Source organism: Oryctolagus cuniculus, chromosome 1 (assembly GCF_051225735.1).
Source record: "Oryctolagus cuniculus isolate XC-2025 breed Fujian yellow rabbit chromosome 1, ASM5122573v1, whole genome shotgun sequence".
Taxonomy (NCBI): Eukaryota; Metazoa; Chordata; class Mammalia; order Lagomorpha; family Leporidae; genus Oryctolagus; species Oryctolagus cuniculus.
In genome coordinates this window covers 116,311,724-116,331,743 of record NC_142867.1, presented here as the reverse complement: position 1 = coordinate 116,331,743, position 20,020 = coordinate 116,311,724, and the positions used below count along the sequence as shown (strand labels likewise).

At 40.5% G+C, this 20,020-nt stretch overlaps 1 protein-coding gene across 1 annotated transcript; it reads left to right on the top strand.

Moving 5' to 3' along the window:
• Positions 1-342: 342 nt before the first annotated feature.
• Positions 343-1,683, top strand: OR6M1 (olfactory receptor family 6 subfamily M member 1). The gene is given in 4 exon segments (XM_051818909.3): positions 343-706; positions 709-936; positions 939-1,049; positions 1,052-1,683. Coding segments are annotated over 4 exon segments (1,122 nt in total). The 5' UTR covers positions 343-405; the 3' UTR covers positions 1,534-1,683.
• Positions 1,684-20,020: the final 18,337 nt, after the last annotated feature.

Below are 20,020 nucleotides of genomic sequence, written 5' to 3'. Positions count from 1 at the left end.
CAGGTCACAAATGTCAACTACCAAAGTGGAAAAAAAAAAAAAAACAGTTATAAAAAAGGCTAGAAACTGTTTAAAGGGATTTCTCTCTCAGTGATTTTAAACTTCAGAGTAACAGAAAGGTGTCTGTTTAAAGCATGAGTCAGCACTTTAGCACATTTTTTTTTTTTTTGCTGGATAATGGAAGCTGGAAGAGTAGAAATGCATAAAATTCCACCTCCTTAAAAAGTACAGAATTCTATAAATAGAAGGAAGCATAGAGATTTTTATGCAATCTTATCCCTTAGTTTTACAGAAGTGTGTCTAAATAGTATTTTGACTGTCAAAGCCACAGTAGTGACTTTACATAGAGGACGATAAGCCATGACCCATCTCTCAATATAACCCACTCTCAATAATACACTTTCAATGGTTATTTGTACAATCACCCAAGCTGAGTTTCCTTTCCTTGTTTCTTCAGGGACAGCCTGCCGACTTGTAGCAATGGCCATGGGAAATGTGAGCACTGTCACTGAATTCACCCTGACTGCCTTTCCAGGTCTTCTGGAGATTCAAATATTCCTTTTTGCACTTCTCTCGCTGACTTACACATTAATAGCAATAGGGAACGTTATCATCATCTCCCTCATATGCACCAACCATCACCTGCAAATCCCAATGTACTTCCTCCTCAACAATTTGTCCTGTCTGAATATTGTATACGCTACAGTTGACCCCCAAAGTTGCTAGCTTGTCTGGTAGAAGAGAAAAAGATCATATCCTTTGCTGGCTGCATGACTCAAGCGTATTTCTACTTCTTCCTGGGGATAGTGGAGTTTCTCCTCTTGGCAATCATGTCCTTTGACTGCTCCGTGGCCAACTGTAACGCTCTGTGCTACACCATCATCATGAACAGCAGAGCCTGCCTCCTGCTGGTTCTTGAATGCTGGGTGGGAGCCCTCCTGTGTTGGTACCAACCATTGTAGTGGCAAGGCTACCTTACTGTAGGGAAGAAATTAATCATTTTTCCTGTGACATTGCCCCTCTTCTACAGGTGGCCAGTGTAGATACTCCCACATTGAGAAGATAAACTTTCTCCCCTCTGCCCTTGTCATTCTGAGTTCCCTGGCATTCACTACTGGACCCTATGCCTACATCATTTCTACCATCCTGTACATCCCCTCAGCCCAAGGCCATCAGAAAGCTTTTTCTACCTGTGCTTCTCACATCACAGTCATTTCCATTGCTTATGGAAGAAACATTGTTGTGTATGCAAGACCAAATCAGACACATTCACTGGATTTTGACAAGGTCACTGTTCTTCTCACTACAGTGGTAACACCCCTCCTGAACTGTTTCATCTACAGGTTGAGGATTGAAAAGGTAAAAGAAGATTTGAGAAAGACAAAGGACAGAATTGTGTCCTTGATTCTAAGGAAAACTCACCACTGGTGTTTAGTATATCACAAAGCATTTCTTATCTTCAGCACTTTCATTCTGCTTGAAAACAGTGGTATAATAGTATGCCAGAAATTTGAGACCGTATCTACAGGATGAGCAATGACTGTACCAAACTGAAAGAAAATTCTGTTCATGTCCAGGGATAGAAAGGAATCCAATCCATGATCTGTCTTGTATTTGCAGGTATTTATAGGTCTCCAGTTCCAATCCTAATCATTTTCCAGGAACTTTGGTCATGTCACAATTTATGTGAGCCTCAATCTCTCCATCTCCAAATGAAATAAGTAATAAAATGTCACTATTTGTCATGAGGCATGTAAAGCTAGAGAATTTTAATTCTTATCAAATACTCTTGAATATTTCAAGGAACCTAATCTTAACCTCTGTTAGCCATATCAAATAGATATTATGGAAGCAATGATGGAAAAGAAGGTATAACCCAGGATATCAAGCCTCCAACTATACTGAGTGAGAGGTGGAGATATCTGAGGTGAAAAGGAACACAAGAGGTGGGTTAGTGGTAGAATTAGAGATTTCTGTGGACATGCAATTGTAAGTTGTCAGTTTCATAATTATAAGAAAGAGATAAGAGCTAGAGAGAAAGTTTAGGAAGCCACCAAATATATTAATGATAATTAAATCTATAAAAATGACCTAGATCACTGGGGAAGACAACAAAAGGAGACAATCTACAGATTAGTTGAAGGATGGGCAACCAAAAGAAGAAAAATCAAGAGTATGGTACCACAGAATAGGATAAAAGGCAAGGAGAGACCAAGGGGAGAACATTTCAAGTAGCATCATGACGGATTGAAAGTATCTTCTGCATGCAGTGGCAACAGATCTGAATGACTTCAGTAAAAAAAATAGAATCTGGGAAATAAAACCTAAAAAAGAAAGAGGGAATATAAAATACAATACTATCAAGAAAATCATCTGGAATATAAGTAGTGCTGTAATATGAAGGAAATGTGCATTAAATCAAAGATTATTTTGAAATACAAGATACATTTTTGTGGAATGTTGGCTGTAAGAGTGCAGATGTGGGGACAGGCTGAGGCTACAGGACACAGGGGAAGAGTAACACTGGGTTGGTTCCAAGGGATGGCCAAAGGTAATGGACATCTGGAGCATTAGTGAAAAGCTAGTTGTTGGGAGAAATTTGGATTACAGACTAGTAACTAGGGATGGATGCATTCAGAAGAGGAGCCATACCATGTAACATGCAAATTATCACAGTGCCTTAAAAAAAAAAAAGATTTAATTTATTTGTTTGTTTGTTTACTTATTTATCTATTTGAAAGTCAGAATTACAAAAAGAGAGAGGGAGAGACACAGAGAGCTCTTCCATCTGCTGGTTCACTCCCAAAATGGCCACTGTGGCCAAGGCTGGCACAGGCCAAAGCCAGGAGGAAGAAGCTTCATCCATATCTCCCAGGTAGGTGCAGGGGCGCAAGCACTTGAGCCATCTTCTACTGCTTTCCCAGGAACATTAGCAGAGAGCTGGATCGGAAGTAGAGCAGCTGGGACTCAAACCAGCACCCATGTGGGATGCCGGCACTACAGACAGCAGCTTAACCCACTGTACCACAGCACCAGTCCCTCACAGTGCCTTTGGACAGCTGCCCTAAAGTGAATCTTAAGAAGACCTAAAGGCTTTGCCCTTGACTTTAAGTAGAGAATGATCACAAAATAAAGTATAATTCTATGGGTAGGCATTTGGTACAATGATTTAATTTGAGTCCCAGCTCTGTTTCCAGTTCTAGCTTCTTGCTAATGTTTACCCTGAGAGGAATCAGGGATAGCTCAAGGACTTGGCTCCCTACCACCAACATGGGAGAACTGAATGAAATTCTGGGCTTCTCTCTCTCTGTATGCTTCTGTCTTTATCTGTCTCTTTGCCTTTCAAATAAAAATAGTTAATAAAGTTGATAAGGCAACATAAATTTTTTTAAAAGTATAACAACATACGCAAAGTAGAACAAAATAATTAAGTCCATCATTGAATAATACAATTTATTATTATTCATAGGTCAAAAATTATTTATTTAATCATCCATTTACTATATGCTTATAGTGCCTATTATGTATGACAGTGAACAGAAAAGACAAAATCTATGACTTCAATCAGTTTAAATATAGTAGGTAGTGACACACCACAAATAAAATATAGAAAAAATTGTATGAAAAGATACAAGGTGACAAATGTTATGGAAAAAAATAAGGAAAGGGGAACAGAAAGTCTAGAGAATGAGTTTCAATTCTCTATGATGACATTAAGAAAGCCTTCTCTGGGAAGGTGATCTTTAAATAAAGATAAAAAGAAGATGAGTGCATGAGGCATGTGGATATCTGGGAGAAAGGATTACATGCAAGCCAGAGTGTAAGAAGCAGGTCCTTGTGCTGTAACAATCATTCACCAAGGGCAGAAATCATCTGAGAGCCTCTGCTGCCAAGGGGACCCAAGTTCATCAACACATGGCACTCTAAGTGAAAGCCAGAACACCTAGAAGACTGAACTAATTCCAAGATGCTAAGGAATTGGCCATCAGTAACTGTCACATGTAAGCAATAAATACCAACCAAATGTAAGAAAGTGATCAGGTAAAGCCATGTGATTTACTCATGGTGTCATTCTGAAAGTTTCTTTCAATGAATTCCTTCCATAACAATTTGAAGTTAAAGATTTAAAAAAGAAAAATAAAGATCATCTGAAATAGAATTTGCACCAGTGGTTCTCAAAATCTAGCTTCTGGGCCAGCAGCACTAACATCACTTGGAAAGACATAAGAAATTAATACAACCTTGACCCACTACATCAGAAAACCCTGGAGGGGAAGCCCAGCAACGCATGTTTTAGTAATCCTTGTGGCTGATCCTGAAGCAGGCCAAGATTAAGAACCATGAGTGATGGAGAAGCAGGTTAGCTACCATTACCAAGAAGCCTGCATCACTGCTGGGCCCAAGAAGAGTCTTGATTAAATATCACCAAGAAAACTGCCATAAAATGTACTTGACAAGTGATTTTTTAAGTCATATAGCACACAGTATAAAGGTACTTCAGAAAGTTCACAGAAAACTCAAAAGATAAATTTATTTGGGCATAAAAATTTCGAAATCCATAAATACAAAGGGTCTTCAGAAAGCCCATGAGAAAAGTGTATTATGAAAAAAATGCATCAATATCAAAAATTTTTTGCACCACAATAATCGTTTCTTTTAATTCCACCTTCCACAAGGTTTTTTGAAATCCCCTCATAACTTTTTTTATGCGCCTTGGGCACCTGGCAACGAAATGACGCAGACTTCCCAAATAAAGAGGTCCCATCCTCACTCACCTAAATCTTCTGTTCTCCAACTCTCTTTGGCTTTTTCTGGTTCTGAAAAAAAAGTTTTAGTTCATATGATTTCTTTTCATTTTCATTTGAAAGAGAATGAGAGATCTCCCATCCAATGATTTACTGATTCACTTCCCAAATGCCCTAAAGAGTCATGGGTGAACCAGGCCAAAACCAGGAGCCCAGAACTCCATCCAGTTCTCCTGTGTGGGTGGCAGGGATCCAAGTACTTCAGCCATCAATGGCAAATTTCAGCAGGAAGATGGGAGTGGTGGCAGAGCTGGGACTTGAACCCAATCACTCTGATAAGGGAGGGGAGCATCCCAAGCAGCATCTTAGCCAGCATGCCAAATGCCTGGCCCTTAGTTCATATGAATTAATTAATCATATGTATGATTATCACTATTCAGCTCAGTATTTATTCAAGAAAGATATGTTGAGTATATTTACTGAATTGTGGTCCTGGACAAGTCACTTATTCTCTGTTAGGAAAAGAGTGCAGTTTGGTGCCTTCTCACACGGGGCACCAAATGTAAGAAAAGGGGTGCAAAGCAGAGAGGAAACAGAATATGAACTCACAGCCAGACCAGATTTATTCAGAGAAAATAAATCTGCAGAGGCCAATCAATTGCCATCATGCTCACAGACCAAATAAACCAAAAATGACAGAGGCCTTGACCCCAGCAGACTGGCGCATTTTATATTTTAGGTGGGCTAGTGGGCGGGGCAGTAGGCAGAGATGAACTTCTCCATACTGGTTCTTCAGGTTTGGCCCACTGGCTTCCAAACCTGGGGAAGAATGCAGGGGTGGGGTGGGGGACAATACAGGGTGTGAGACAGAGCTGATCTCTTAAAAGAAGGCAGGGGTAACAAGAAACCTAAAATGGCTGAGGCTATGTCCTTGTTCCATCATCCTCTCCATCTCAGTTCTCTTATCAACAAAATGAATTCCAAAATAGTTTCTTTTGTAGGGACAATGTAGCATAAATTTGAAAGGAGTTATATCACTGTATGTTATAGAAACACTGGATAAATATTGTGTATTCTTTTCAGGACCTTTTCTAAAATTTTATGTGAGGTGCAAATGATACAAAGATGAACAGGATACTGATAGGAAAATGGCGCGGTTTTATCTATGGCGGGATCTACACCCTGACACCATCCTAGGCTCTAGTCCCGTGGTTGGTCAAGCTCCACCCCCGTCCTAATGGGATTCGATGCTCCTGCTTCCTTGCCCACCCTCCAGCAAAGTTTTAAAAGGACCTGTTCCTGAACACGTGGCTCCCTTCTCTCCTCGCTCTTTCTCCCACTCTAATCTCTCTTCTCATGCTTCACTCTCACTCTCTTCTCATGCTTCACTCTCACTCCCTGTGCTCTCTGCTCCTCCCCTCTCTCTCTCACTCTCCTCTCTCCTCTCCTTTCTCCTCTTTCTCTCTTACCCTCTCTTTTTCCCTCTTCACCCCTTCCCTCCGGTCTGCTAGGTTTTCCCCAATAAATCCTTTCCCTTACTCCGGTGTTTGGTGTGTTTTGTGACGGCCTAACAGATACAAATAAGTAATTCATATCTTAGTTTGAGAGAAATGAATATATAAGAAAATTTCATGACTGACGCATTCTAAAAAGAAAGGAATTAATACTTCTGATTTTGGCCAAGGTAGAATAACAGAGATTCTATTTTACCTTTTGACTTAAGAAACTAAAGAAATGACAAAAATACACGAAATAAACACTTTCAGACATTGCATGGTGGGAAATGAAAGATCGCAATCATGGTAAAATTTAAACACCTAAGAATAATTGTGTGTTAATTACAGAGTTCAACCAATGGTACTAGAACAAAAAAAAATACTAAAACGGATAAAGTATTACATTGTACATCAACAGTCAGGACAAGAGCTGATCAAGTCACTGTTTCTCATAGTGTCAATTTCACTTCAACAAGTTTCCCCTTTGATGCTCAGTTAGTTGTCGCCAATCAGGGAGAACATATGATATTTGTCCCTTTGGGACTGGCTTAATTCACTCAGCATGATGTTTTCCAAATTCCTCCATCTTGTTGCAAATGACCGGGTTTCATTGTTTTTGACTGCTATATAGTATTCTATACAGTACATGTCCCATAATTTCTTAAATTTTAACTGAAAAGTGATCCCTGTTAGGAATTTGGAAAGCATTATGCTGAGTGAAATAAGCCAGTCCCAAAGGGACAAATACCATATGTTCTCCCTGATCCGTGACAACTAACTGAGCACCAAAAAGGAAACCTGTTAAAGTGAAATGAACACTATGAGAAATGGTGACTTGATCAGCCCTTGCCCTGACTGTTGATGAACAACTTAATATGTTATCCCTCTTAGTATTTGTTTATTTGTTCTACTTAATACTTTTGGTTGAATACTGTAATCAATACACAGTTATTCTCAAGTGTTGAAACTTAACTGAAAAGTGATCACTGTTAAATATAAGAGTGGGAATAAGAGAGGGAAGAGATGTGCAATTCGGGACATGCTCAAGCTGACTTACCTCAAACAGCAGAGTTAGAAACATACCAGGGGATTCCAATTCAATCCCATCAAGGTGGCATGTACCAATGCTATCTCACTAGTCCCGGTGATTAATTTCTGTTCACAATTGATAAAATGATAGGACAAAGAGCCAAAGGGAGCACATAAACAAGACTAGTGTCTGCAAATACTAGCTGATAGAATAAAAAAGGGAGAGAATAATCCAACATGGGAAGTGAGATACACAGCAGACCCATAGAATGGCAGATGTCCTAAACAGTACTCTGGCCTCAGAATCAGCCCTTAAGGCATGTGGATCTGGCTGAAAAGCCCATGAGAGTATTACAGGCATGGAAAGCCAAAACACTCTGGCAAAAAAAAAAAAAAAAAAAAAAAAAAAAAAAAAAAAAAAAAAACCACACACACCTAAATGAAAGATCTCCACGAGTGAGATCCCAGTAAAAAGAACAGGTCATCAAAGAAGGAGGTACCTTTCTCTGAAGGGAGGAGAGAACTTCCACTTTGACTACGACCTTGTCTAAATATGATCAGAGTTGGTGAACTCAAAAGGCTTCCATAGCCTTGGCAACTCATGACAAGAGCCTCGGGTGATTACTGATGCCATAAACAAGAGTGTCAAATTGTTAAGTCAACAACAGGAGTCACTGTGCACTTACTCCTCATGTAGGATCTCTGTCCTTAATGTGCTGTACATTGTGATTTAATGCTATAAATAGTAATCAAACAGTATTTTTCACTTTGTGTTTCTATGTGGGTGCAAACTGTTGAAATCTTTACTTAATATATGCTAAACTGATCTTCTGTATATAAAGAGGATTGAAAATGAATTTTGATGTGAATGGAAGGGGGGAGGGAGAGGGAAAGGGGAGGGTTGCGGGTGGGAGGGAAGTTATGGGGGGGGGAGCCATTGTAATCCATAAGCTGTACTTTGGAAATTTATATTCATTAAATAAAAGTTAAAAAAAAAAAAAAGATCGCAATCATGGAGAAAAGGGAAGCGAATGCTCTGGATTACAACCAGAATGCAGCACGCGGGAGAACATGCAAACAGAGGGTGGAAATTTTTCCGAGGTTGAAGCCACAGATCAGCACTTGCAGAGGCCAGGGTGACTTGAACATTCAAGAAAATTGCATACAAAGAGAACCCTAGAGATAGGCAGAGGGATTCCCTGGAGGCTTCAGCTGAACATAGAAGTAAGAATGCATCAGGCATTTGGGGCAGTGATTAAGACGCCATTTAAGATGCTCACATCCAACATCATAGTGCCTGGGGTGGAGTCCTAGTTCTGTTTCTGATTCCAGCTTCCTGCTACTGTGTACCTTGAGAGGCAGCATGTCCTTGAGTCCCTGCCACCCACATGGGAGCTCTGGATTGAGTTTCAGGTTCCTAGCTTCAGCCTGGCCCAACACTGCCTATTGCAAGAATTCGGGTAGTGAATCAGGGCATGGAAGATCTCTATCTGCCTGTCTGTGCCTCAGTCTCTCTGTCTTTATTCTTTTCAAATAAGATGGAAGTAAATAATTTTTTAAAAAAGAATGCATGAAAAGAAATTACCTGAAAGTATGAAAGAATCCACAAAAAAAATAGGCCAAATATTTTTTCAGTGTTCACATAGAGATGAAAATAATTTGTGTTCCTATCAGTCAGATTGGAAATACCTCTTAATATGTAGGTCACTAGATAATGAAATAAGCATAAATTATCCCTGGAGCAAAAGTGAAATTAGTTTTCGCTTAACAGAATTTTGAAACAAGATTTTAAAAGGTTCAAATTGGTCCACAAGTAACTATCAACTAGAAAGAATGCAACAAAATCTATCAATAGCAATTTAAAATTCACACTATCCAATATTTAAACAAAAATTCCTAGGCATAAAAAGAAAGGTCAACAGAGAAAAGTGGTAGAAAGAATGCAGGCGTGAGACAGAGCAGTGGGCAGCAAAGTAGCAAGGTTTATTGGGGGTAGGACGTCCGTAAGAATGGATGGGCACCTCTCCAGACAGAACCTGAGAGAGTGCCTGGTTTGCATTTAGGCTGGAGTTTTTAAGGGGATGGGTCTAACCCTCCCACTTTTTCACTTCTCTGCCTCCTCCTTCTCCAGGAAAAAAGGTTTGCTGAGTGTAAATAAGAAAAATTCCTTCCCAAGTTTACCACTGGTGTTATCAGACACGGGGAGTCTTGCTGGCACCTGGCCAAGGAGCTTCCACCTTAGGGTGCCTGCCTTGGAGGCAGATGCAAAGGTTTCATTTTTCCATGTTATCAGGCCAGGTAACCCATTTGCTGCTGAGGAGGGAGCTTTCCCAAGGGAGGAAGGGCTGGGACCACCTGGAAGGTTACCAGGTTCTGGGCAGGACTTTGAAGTGTAGATACTGGGCTGCTTCAGAAGTGAGCTTCTACAGATGTGCCATTGCATTTCTCTCAGGCCCATGTCACACACACAGGCTAATTTCTAACTTCCTACCTAACAGAATAATAATATTGTGATATAACCAAATGGAAAATCATCAACAAAAAAAAAAAAAACCTGAAAATGATGAGAATGAGCTAGCAGAAAAATATTTAAATAGCTTTTCCCAAGAATGCAAAATATAAAATGATTAATGATCAAGTTATTAAAATGATGTAAAACACTTATTATATACACATCACAAACAGTTCTTCATAATCATTATCACGATAATTATTTCCTTTTTTGAAATGTATTTATTTGCATGAAAGGCAGAGACAATGAGATCTTCCATTCATTGGTTCACTCCCCAAATGCCTGTAGCAGCTAAGCCAGGAGCCTGGAACCCAATCCAGGTCCCCCATGGGGGTGGCAGGAGCCCACTTACATGAGTCATCACTTGCTGCCTTCCACAGTGTTCACTAGTAGGAAACTGGGATCTGAAGAGGAGCCATAACTTGAACCTAGGCACTCCAGCATGAAATGTGAGCATCCCAAGTAGCGTGTTAACCACTGTGCCAAATGCCCACCCCATCACAATCATTTTCTTAATCCTACACTCTCATGACTTCAGATATCTTTCTTCATATTGTTTTATTTATTTATTTTTGCTAAGAGCCATTATTCTTAGATAGAGTTGGCCGTAATGATACCATGTCCTCAAAGGATTAGACAATGTGCTTTGCAGGAACGTTTTTGCCTGAAATGCAGTGCACATGATCTGTTAACAAAATACCCAGAAAGGGTGATTTCTATTTGTTCTGTTCTTTCTCTCACATGCAAAACTCCATTCAGGAAGTGTGACCCAATTTCCTCTTGGCCCCATCAGTCTGTGGAGGACGTCAAAATAAAATTCCAAGTGTCCCTGACTCTTGTCCATTTTTCTTACCCTAATACATTCCATACACTCTCACTCTTCTGTGTAACTACTACCAAGTGTATCTTGGAATTCCGAAGGGATGCTTCATATATATTTATGAATTGTCATTTAATATTTCTGACTCAGGTGGTCCTGCCCTGAGTTACAGTCTTTCAAGCCACTTGAGGGAAAAGCTTCCTCATGGTCACTACTGTCTATTCCCTATATGAAAGTGGGTGTCAGTGACAAAGGGGCTGTCTTCAATAACCCTGATGCAGCAGATCATCGAGGTGGTAGATATATTGTTGTTTGCTGGTATTCCTGCTATAGATAGGGAAACTAAGCTATATTCAAACCAGAAATTATGAGAATCTCCATTATCCCTGCTTCTCTGGTCGCAGATGTAAGGTTGCTTATACACCATATCTACAAGATCTCTTTACTTTCTTCATAAGGACCCTCTATTTATACTTTTAACGTTTTTGCTTATTTATTTTAGAACGGCTACGATCGCATGTAGGATGAGGAGAATCACTATGTTCTTAAAGTTGTATTTATGAAATGCATGAAGTTTGTATATCTTAAGTAAAAGGTTTCTGGGGTTGGGGTAGGAATGGCTACTATTAAAAAGACAAAAGGTACAAGTGCTGGTGAGGGGTAAAGTCATTGTGGAAAGCAGTATGGAAGTTCCTCAAAAACTTAAAAATATAGATACCATATAAGCCAGCAATTCTACTACTTGGTATTACATTTATGAACCAAGGAGAATATTATGTTACGTGAAATAAACCAGGCACAAATAGATAAATATTACGTGATCTTACTCATATGTGAAATCTTAAAAAGTTGATCTCATCAAAGCAAGGTTACCAGGACCTAGCTGTGGAATGGGCACTGGGGAGATGTTGGTCAAGAAATACCATAACTTAAAAAAAATAAATTTAAAAAATAATACAAAATTTCAGCAGTATGGGAGAAATAAGATCAAGAGATCTATTCTAAATGATGTTAGGAGAGTGGATGTAATCTGTTCTCTCCACAAAAATAGTAACCATGTAAGGAAATCCAAGTGTTGGTTAACTAGAGTTAGTCATTTAAAATGTACATATACTTCAAAGCAATGTGCTATACACAATAAACATGCTTTTATCTGTTGATATAAAAAATAAATTGAAAATATGTATTAGGACTTCGGTGTTTGGGTGCTTTGGATACACTAAGTAAACCAGGCACAATCGTTGAGTTTAAGAATTCTTAGATTCCTCTTTTCACGTTTATATAAGGATACTTCAAAAAGTTCATCAAAAAAAGAATTAAAACATTTTTGGTGCAAAAATGATTGAAATTTATGTATAGTTTTCTCATAAGAAACATTTTGCAGGAACTTTTTGAAGCCCCGTGGAGCTGGGCTGTAAGAGCAGCCTGCACTCTCCTACTGCTGAAGAGAGATGTCCCCCTATTATAATTCTCACATTAGTAATGGTATAGGGAAAGAGAAGCATGTAGTTCACGTTGTAGACTTGCGGCTTTGCGTATCAGGGGCAAAACTCTTTCCAGGTGGTGCTTTCCCTTAGAGTCCTCCTATGCTCCTTTCGCCATCACAGGGGTGAGATACCAAGGTCCAATATGAAGGAGAATGACTGAATTACAAAATCTGCCTCCCTCCCGTAATGGGCAAGAGGAGCGTTGGCATGTCTCACACCACCCAGAATACATTGAGAGCAGGCTTCAAGGCCAACAGCCAGGAGCTTTCCTTTTGTTGTTCTTGTTCTTCAGAGACCCATGGGAGAGGCGACGGCTACAGGAGACAGCTGGTCGCAAAATTAAGGGTTTGGTATCATAGGTCCTCGTCACCACTCTTTCTGTTGATTTCTACCTGAGAAACAAATCTTAAAATTTCAGGAAAAACTGTATTGAGCAAACATGGGCAATCACATTTTTTATTGTTCATAGATTATCTTCTAGATAAAGGAAATTCACTGATAAAGAGTTTACAGATAGGCTAATCCTCTGCCTTGCGGCGCACCGGGTTCTAGTCCCGGTCGGGGTGCCGGATTCTGTCCCAGTTGCCCCTCTTCCAGGCCAGCTCTCTGCTGTGGCCAGGGAGTGCAGTGGAGGATGGCCCAAGTCCTTGGGCCCTGCACCCCATGGGAGACCAGTAGAAGCACCTGGCTCCTGCCATCGGATCAGCGTGGTGCCCCGGCCACAGCGCGCCGGCCGCGGCGGCCATTGGAGGGTGAACCAATGGCAAAAAAGGAAGACCTTTCTCTCTGTCTCTCTCTCTCTCTCACTGTCCACTCTGCCTGTCAAAAAAAAAAAAAAAGAGTTTACAGATAAAGTTTGAAATAGTTGGCATTTGCAAAATTCAGTAAGTCACATAGCAATTCAGTTCCAAATTCTCAACTGATCTTGGAGCAGAACCAGGTTACAGAATGGAAGACTGACATTTCATTTAGCAAAAATTGATTCTTAATAAATGTAAGAAGCAGAAGCCTCCAATACCAGGAGTGGCAGAAGGTTATGCCTGACCCAATTCTCTTGATTTAAACAGCTATTCTCATGCCTTTGAATAGTAATAAGGCATAGGTGACATAAATTTTCAGTTAGGGCTACATCACATGGCATGTTGATGGGGAGTGTAAATGTACACACTATTCTTCATGCATGAGAACGTATTGCAGCTACACAGTGCCAGGAAGGGCACTGGTGGGGAACACACAGCTGTCTCCTATAAATGGACCATAACAGGATTGAAAGAAGTAGGAGCAGCTGACGGGAACAGCTGAGACTTGTGACAAACTGATACAGATTAGAGAAGTATACACCTGTTCAAAGATTAATTTTTGGAAACCTGGAAATGGCGAGCTACATTATTAATTAGAGTAGTCTTAAATGAGAATCAAATGTCTTGGGTTCCAATCCTAGCCCACCCACAAACAAAAGCAATAGCTTCAAGCAAATCAATACCTTCCTATTTTCTCAATTGCCCCAGCTGTAAAATAAAGCGGCTATTGCCTAGGACATCAGACTTCATCAAAACTTAGATCAATGCTAATCAAACTTTACTATGCAAGCAAATTACCTAGAAAGCTTGTCAAAAATGCAGATTCTAAATTGCTTGATCTTGATTGGGATCCAGTATTTTGCATTTCCAACGGGTTCACATAAGATTCAATCATTTGTTCATTTTTTGTACTAGAGCACTACAATTTGCTAATTCTCCTAGGAACAGTTAGGATTGCCATTTTAGATTATGGGGTGAGGCAGATAAGTGAGTGGAACAGAGATTAGGCCAACATATTAGGCAGGAACCCAGGCACAATCCAAAACTATGAAGAACTGGGAAAAACATTTTAGAATAAAACAATGAGCATTGGTAGGAGTGTTTGATTCAGTCTGGATCCACAGCTCCAGGGAACTTTCATTTGTAAAGTGAGTTGTGAGCTCTGTGGTTGATTAAAGAATTAAGAAACTTATTTATCGTGATAGCCTAGAGAATCCTGGGTATCTGATTAACAGTATCATTATCAGGAAGCTCTGGGCTTTTTTACTTCTTTTTCCTTTTGTTTCCTCTTTCTCTACCCTCACTTATCTTACTCCTTTTCTATCCCAATTCCTTCCCCTCACCCCCTTTCCTTGCCTTTCCAGACAGGCAGTCATCATTTATGTAGTTCTTTAGAAAACCTGCCATCTTTGAGATGCAAATAGCGTCAAGACCTTGTCCTCAGTTACATGACCTGGGGATATCCTACTCTAACCAGAGAATCATCCCTTTGAAATTTAATCAAGGAAAGTAGTGCCCCTACTCTCCCTGTCTCTATGGAATTGTAGGAGACTAACTTTGATGGGCCCCAATTAGCAAGCATTGATGGCCTAATTACAGAGGAAAACACTTATTGATTAAGCATAATTCACTGTGCTGAACATATCCCCATGATGAACCTTCTCCCAATATCCCCTAGTATTTTTGGTGTAAGCAGGCAGATTCAGGATAAAATTGATTAGGCTTGTGAGCTGGAAGACCACACTTTCACCACGCTCCTGTGTGACCTCATGCCCCTAATGGATGCCCACCTACCAATCAGACTACATAACCACTCCCCTTTGGAAGTGGATAAGAGGCCTGGAGCACAGTGGGCCTCTCCCTTTGTTGCCCTGTTGCCCCGTGGGCGCATGGCCTTTGGGCCACCGCCCTCTGCTTTCCTGCCTGCCTACTTGCTCTCTGCTTGGTGTGGACCCAACTTAGCTTCTAGACTTCCCTTTCTGCCCTGTACAAAGCCCTCACTCTCCTGCATATTTCTCTCACTGAATAAAATCCTTTAAAACTTACCATGTTGTCTGGTCTATTTGAGCCAATATTCAGAATTCTTCTCTGAATATGTGGCAAGAGCCCACAGGCATATTAATATTGAGAATTATTAATAAGCAGTCTGATATCATTTTTATGCTATCTCACCGTACTGGTAAAATCCTCTCACATCATCTCAGTGGAATTGAATTCAGACTGAGTTCCAGCCTCCTTCTCCTATGGCAAGAGCTGTGAATAAAGTCCTCTGTTTGACTTCGCATGGTGCAAGCTCTGCTTTGATGGTGTGCATAATTTTAATGTATGCAGATAGCATTATTTTATATATCATACTGTGCTTCTTGTTTTAACTGAGAATTATGTTTCATAGATATGAGCATGATTTTATATGTATGTCAGCTTCATTCCTCCTGACAGTAGCTTAATAATCTATAGTTGAGCTATGTTTGACTTCCCACTATTTTCCTTTCTATTGTCATCTGTTTTGCTTTGCAGTTATCTGATTATTGACCAATTAGAATTTATATTTATGTGCATGTTTCTATCTAGTTTTCCTCTAAATTGCTGAGTTTTGCTCATTTTTCTATTGTGTTCACTGTTTAACTCTTATTGTATTATTCTTGTAGAAGTTCTGTGAACACTATGACTATTAATCCTACGTGGTTATAAAAATTGTAAACATGTCTCCCAATCAGTTATCTGTATCTTAAGGTTGTCCACAGTGTACACTGTAGTATACTGTGAAATCAAGGTAACTCAGATTTATCAATCATCTGTCTTATGATTTATATTTTATAACTTTAACATCTAAATTAAAGCACCCCTTGGCCGGTGCCGCAGCTCAATAGGCTAATCCTCTGCCTGTGGTGCCGGCACACCGGGTTCTAGTCCCAATCGGGGCACCGGATTCTGTCCTGGTTCCTCCTCTTCCAGTCCAGCTCTCTGCTGTGGCCCGGGAGTGCAGTGGAGGATGGCCCAAGTGCTTGGGCCCTGCACCCGCATGGGAGACCAGGAGAAGCACCTGGCTCCTGGCTTTGGATCAGCGTGGTGCGCCGGCCGCAGCGGCCATTGGGGGGTGAACCAACAGAAAAAGGAGGACCTTTCTCTCTGTCTCTCTCTCTCACTGTCCACTCTGCCTGTCAAAAAAAAAAAAAAAAACACCCCAACCCATATTACAAGATATTATCTTATATTTTCTTCTTTTTGTTTCTTGTTTTTGTTTCGCTTTGTCTTCACATTAAGAATGTTAACCCATCTGGAGTCTTCCTTTGTGCAATGTGGTTTCTAGGGATATGGTTTTAATTTTCTCTTCTGTTTAACACTCTCTTAGCCTTTTCAATTCATGATTTTTTTTGTTCTAGTTATGAGACATTTCTCTCTATGATTTCCTCAAAAATCACCTTCTCTCCATTTTTCTTCTTTCCTACTAAGACCAATCTGTAGACGACATCTTAGCTTTTGTTGCGTTTTCTGTTTTGCTTTCTAAACTTGTTCTATCTTGTTATCCTATTCTGTTGCCTTCAGAGGAGTCCTCAATGTAATTGTTCAACTCATATATGGTTCTTAACTATATTAATCCTAGAATTTACTGTGATCCTTATTTTAACGATTGTGTTTGCATACTAACATTTGCTCTTTGGCTCCTCAATGTGATTTTCTGTCCTTTTAAAGTTTCTTAACATCTTCCCTTAAATCCTGGAGTATCCTTATTTTGTAAATTTTAAATTCTTGTTCTAATGTGTAATTCCACTTCAGTTTTTATATGATTATATTTGTCTTTATTTATAATAGAAGCTACATTTTTCCTTGTCTATTGTTTGGCTGTGAACTCATGTACCCCTAGAGACACCAACTGTTCTTTTTGGTAATGTGTGTTGGGGAACAGCCAAAAGCCATCTGGTTATTGTAAGGGAGTAGTTCACAAACCATGGGCCTTGGACAAATCTGATTCACTGCCTGCTTTATTAAAGAAAGTTTACCGGAACACAGGAAACATACATTCATCTACATATTGCCCATGACTGCTTTAGCATAACAAGCAACAGAGTTGAGTAATAACAACAGAGAAGATACAGCTCACAACGTCTAAATTATTTACTATCTGGCACTTTTCAGAAAAAGTTAATTGACCGCTGATTTAAGAAGTGGAGAATATTGCCCAGGACCATAAACCCTTGTCATTACTTCCAATCACTGCTTTTCCATCAGTCAACACCTGTGTTGATTTCACCTTTGAGGTGATTTCCTTACAGTGTAATATGCAATATGATGGTCTCCATGAAGAGAAATTTACAAATGTTTTCCCAGCCTAGTCCCTCAATGCCTTGCTTTGTGCCCTAAGAACAATGTCACCACCACTTAGCTCATCACAGTAGAGAAACAAAGGAAGGAAGAAAGGAAGGAAGGAAGGAAGGAAGGAAGGAAGGAAGGAAGGAAGGAAGGAAGGAAGGAAGGAAGGAGAAAAAAGAGAAAAGAAAAAAAAATCCTCCTTCCCCAGTGCTTAGGCTTTGCTGTAGTTTTGGGGTAATGTTTGTTAGATTCAGAAAACTACACTTTCTTCTTGATCCCCAGCTTGTTTTTCTGCCAATGAGGCAGCAAAACATGTTGCTTCACCCTCCTGACAGAAACCAGAAGTTGGATGCTTGTTCAGAGTAACTGTCTCCACAGCAACATCTTTCCTGAACCCTTCTTCACTCGCCCTATGTCCCTCCCAACATAATAACACAAATAATCTTGAGAAAGGATTGGAACCGAGAGATGAGGAGGCAAACCTTTCTGATAATCTTTTCAGATGTCTCATTTTCACGTATCACTGCCAATTCGCATTAAATGTGCCCACGGATTCAAGAGCTCACAACATCCTAATGCTGAACCAGAGCCCCTATACCTCATGCCTTCGATGATGACTTTATCTGGCCCAAGTCTCTTTCAACTTGCAGTTCCTCTGTTTCCTCTTGATGATTGTAAGTCAACTCCTTACTAAAGATTATCTCTCTAAATTAAGGGTAAGTCCAGTCCTTCAAGACCTTGAATCACAGAATCACTCAGAATTCAATTACCACCTCTATAGTCTCTATAGCCTCTCAATGATGGGCTCTGTTCTAAGAGCTTCACAGCAACTGGAAAGCCCTAATCAAACAAGGTAGCACCCGATCTAACCTTGACCCCCACACAGAGCCATCACAAAAGAAACCCACTGGCTCCTATCACTGACCAAAGAAAGACCAATAATACTATGGACTGTCTCTCTCTCTCTCTCTCTCTCTCTCTCTCTCTCTCTCACACACACACACACACACACACACAAGCTGATTGTGCACTGCTCAACCCCAATTTTAATCTGTAAAATTCACTAACCTTAATCCCTTGGGGAGTATGGGAATTGAGCAGTTGCTGCCTGTCTCCTTCCTCTGTGCATTGCAAAATAAACTTGCTTTCTCCTACCACCCCAGTGTTGGTGATTGGCTGGCTGTGCCTCATTTTAGCAGACCTAGGTTTTGGTGTTCTAGAACAATACCAAAGATGCTGCTTATGAAACATGTCTTTCCTAATATCTAGCATATGCCTTTTATACCAAATTTCTTTTTTTTAAAGATTGATTTGTTTATTTTGAAAATCAGAGCTACAGAGAGATGGGGAGGGGGGAGAGAAATCTTCCACTGGTTCACTCCCCAGGTGGCTATAATGGCAGGCACTTCTCCCACATGAGTGGCAAGGGCCCAAACACTTGGGCCACCCTTCCACTGCTTTTCCCAGGCCATTAGCAGGGAGCTGAATCACAAATGGAGCAGCTGGGACATGAATTGGCACCTATATAGGATGCCAGCATTGCAGGCAGCAGCTTTACCCTCTACACCACAACATCAGTGCCTATTAGACCAAATTTCATCAATCCTACGTTGCAAATGTAAAGAAGACGACACCAACTGTAGCTCTAGGATCTCAAATGGACACCATAAAAATATTCTAGAAAGAACATGTGAAATATTCCTCTGTTAGAGAAATTGGGTGCTGAATGACCACCACTGATACTAAACAGCTGGGGATCCTGTGTAGGCCACTGCAGCCTAAAGATAGCCTTCCACTTCATAGAGAGATGGAAATCAGTCACAATTGGCTGGAATAAGCGCTTGTCTGCCCCTGCTTGGGATGCATTCCTCCCATATCTGAGTGTCAGTTCAACTCCCAACTACTCTGTGTTTCCAATCCAGCCCTCTCGTAATGCATCTGGGAGCTATCAGATAGATGATGGCTCAAGAACTTGTATTCCTGCAACTCACACGGGAGCTCTGGATGGAGTTCCCGGCTCCTGGCTTCAGCCCGGCCCAGCCCCAGCTGTTGTGGCCATTTGTGGGGGGTGAACTAACAGATGGAGGATATCATTCTCTTTCACTTCCAAATAAATAAGTATTTTAAAAAAGAAAGAAGGAAGAGGAAGGAAGGAAGGAAAGAGAGAGAATGAGAAAGAAAGTCATGAGCCAGCAAAGTGAAAGCAAGAGGGTTTTATTAGATACTGGCAAGAGCTGGCTGCTGCACAGAAAGAGCAGCCCCATGTGTTGTTTCAGCTCCTGTGTCGGGGCTACAGCTGGGTGGGATGTTTACCATGTTTCTAGGACAAGGGTGGTGACCTCCAGGAATTCGAGATCTATCCATTTTTCCTCCTTATATGGTCATTTCTGTAGGTTGTCATGGCGATGGAAAATTGTCACCGCATGAGAAGGAGTGGTTTTTACAATGCTAATGCAAATTATAATGAAAGTTCACTTCTTATGGCTCTCAGGCACCATTCTGATCCAGCTGATTGAAACCAGTTCTTTTATCTGTAACTGGATTTTTCAGCCCATTTCCTGGTGGATAGAGCTAGGACTTGCCACATACTATCTCACCCCCAGCTGCCACAACTCTACCTTGCCAGGTATGGAATGCCCTAAACACAGATAAGGAAGGTAAGTTAACAGAAGGAGAATAATCCATTATCAAAGCACAATTTGGGGGTACCTCAAGAAGAATTTGTGAGGCATTGTGGAGGTGGGGGATATATCTTGTGCTAATCACAGGTAAGGGAAGCCAAGACATTAAAAAGTTTGGCAAGAACAAAGAGGTAAGGCA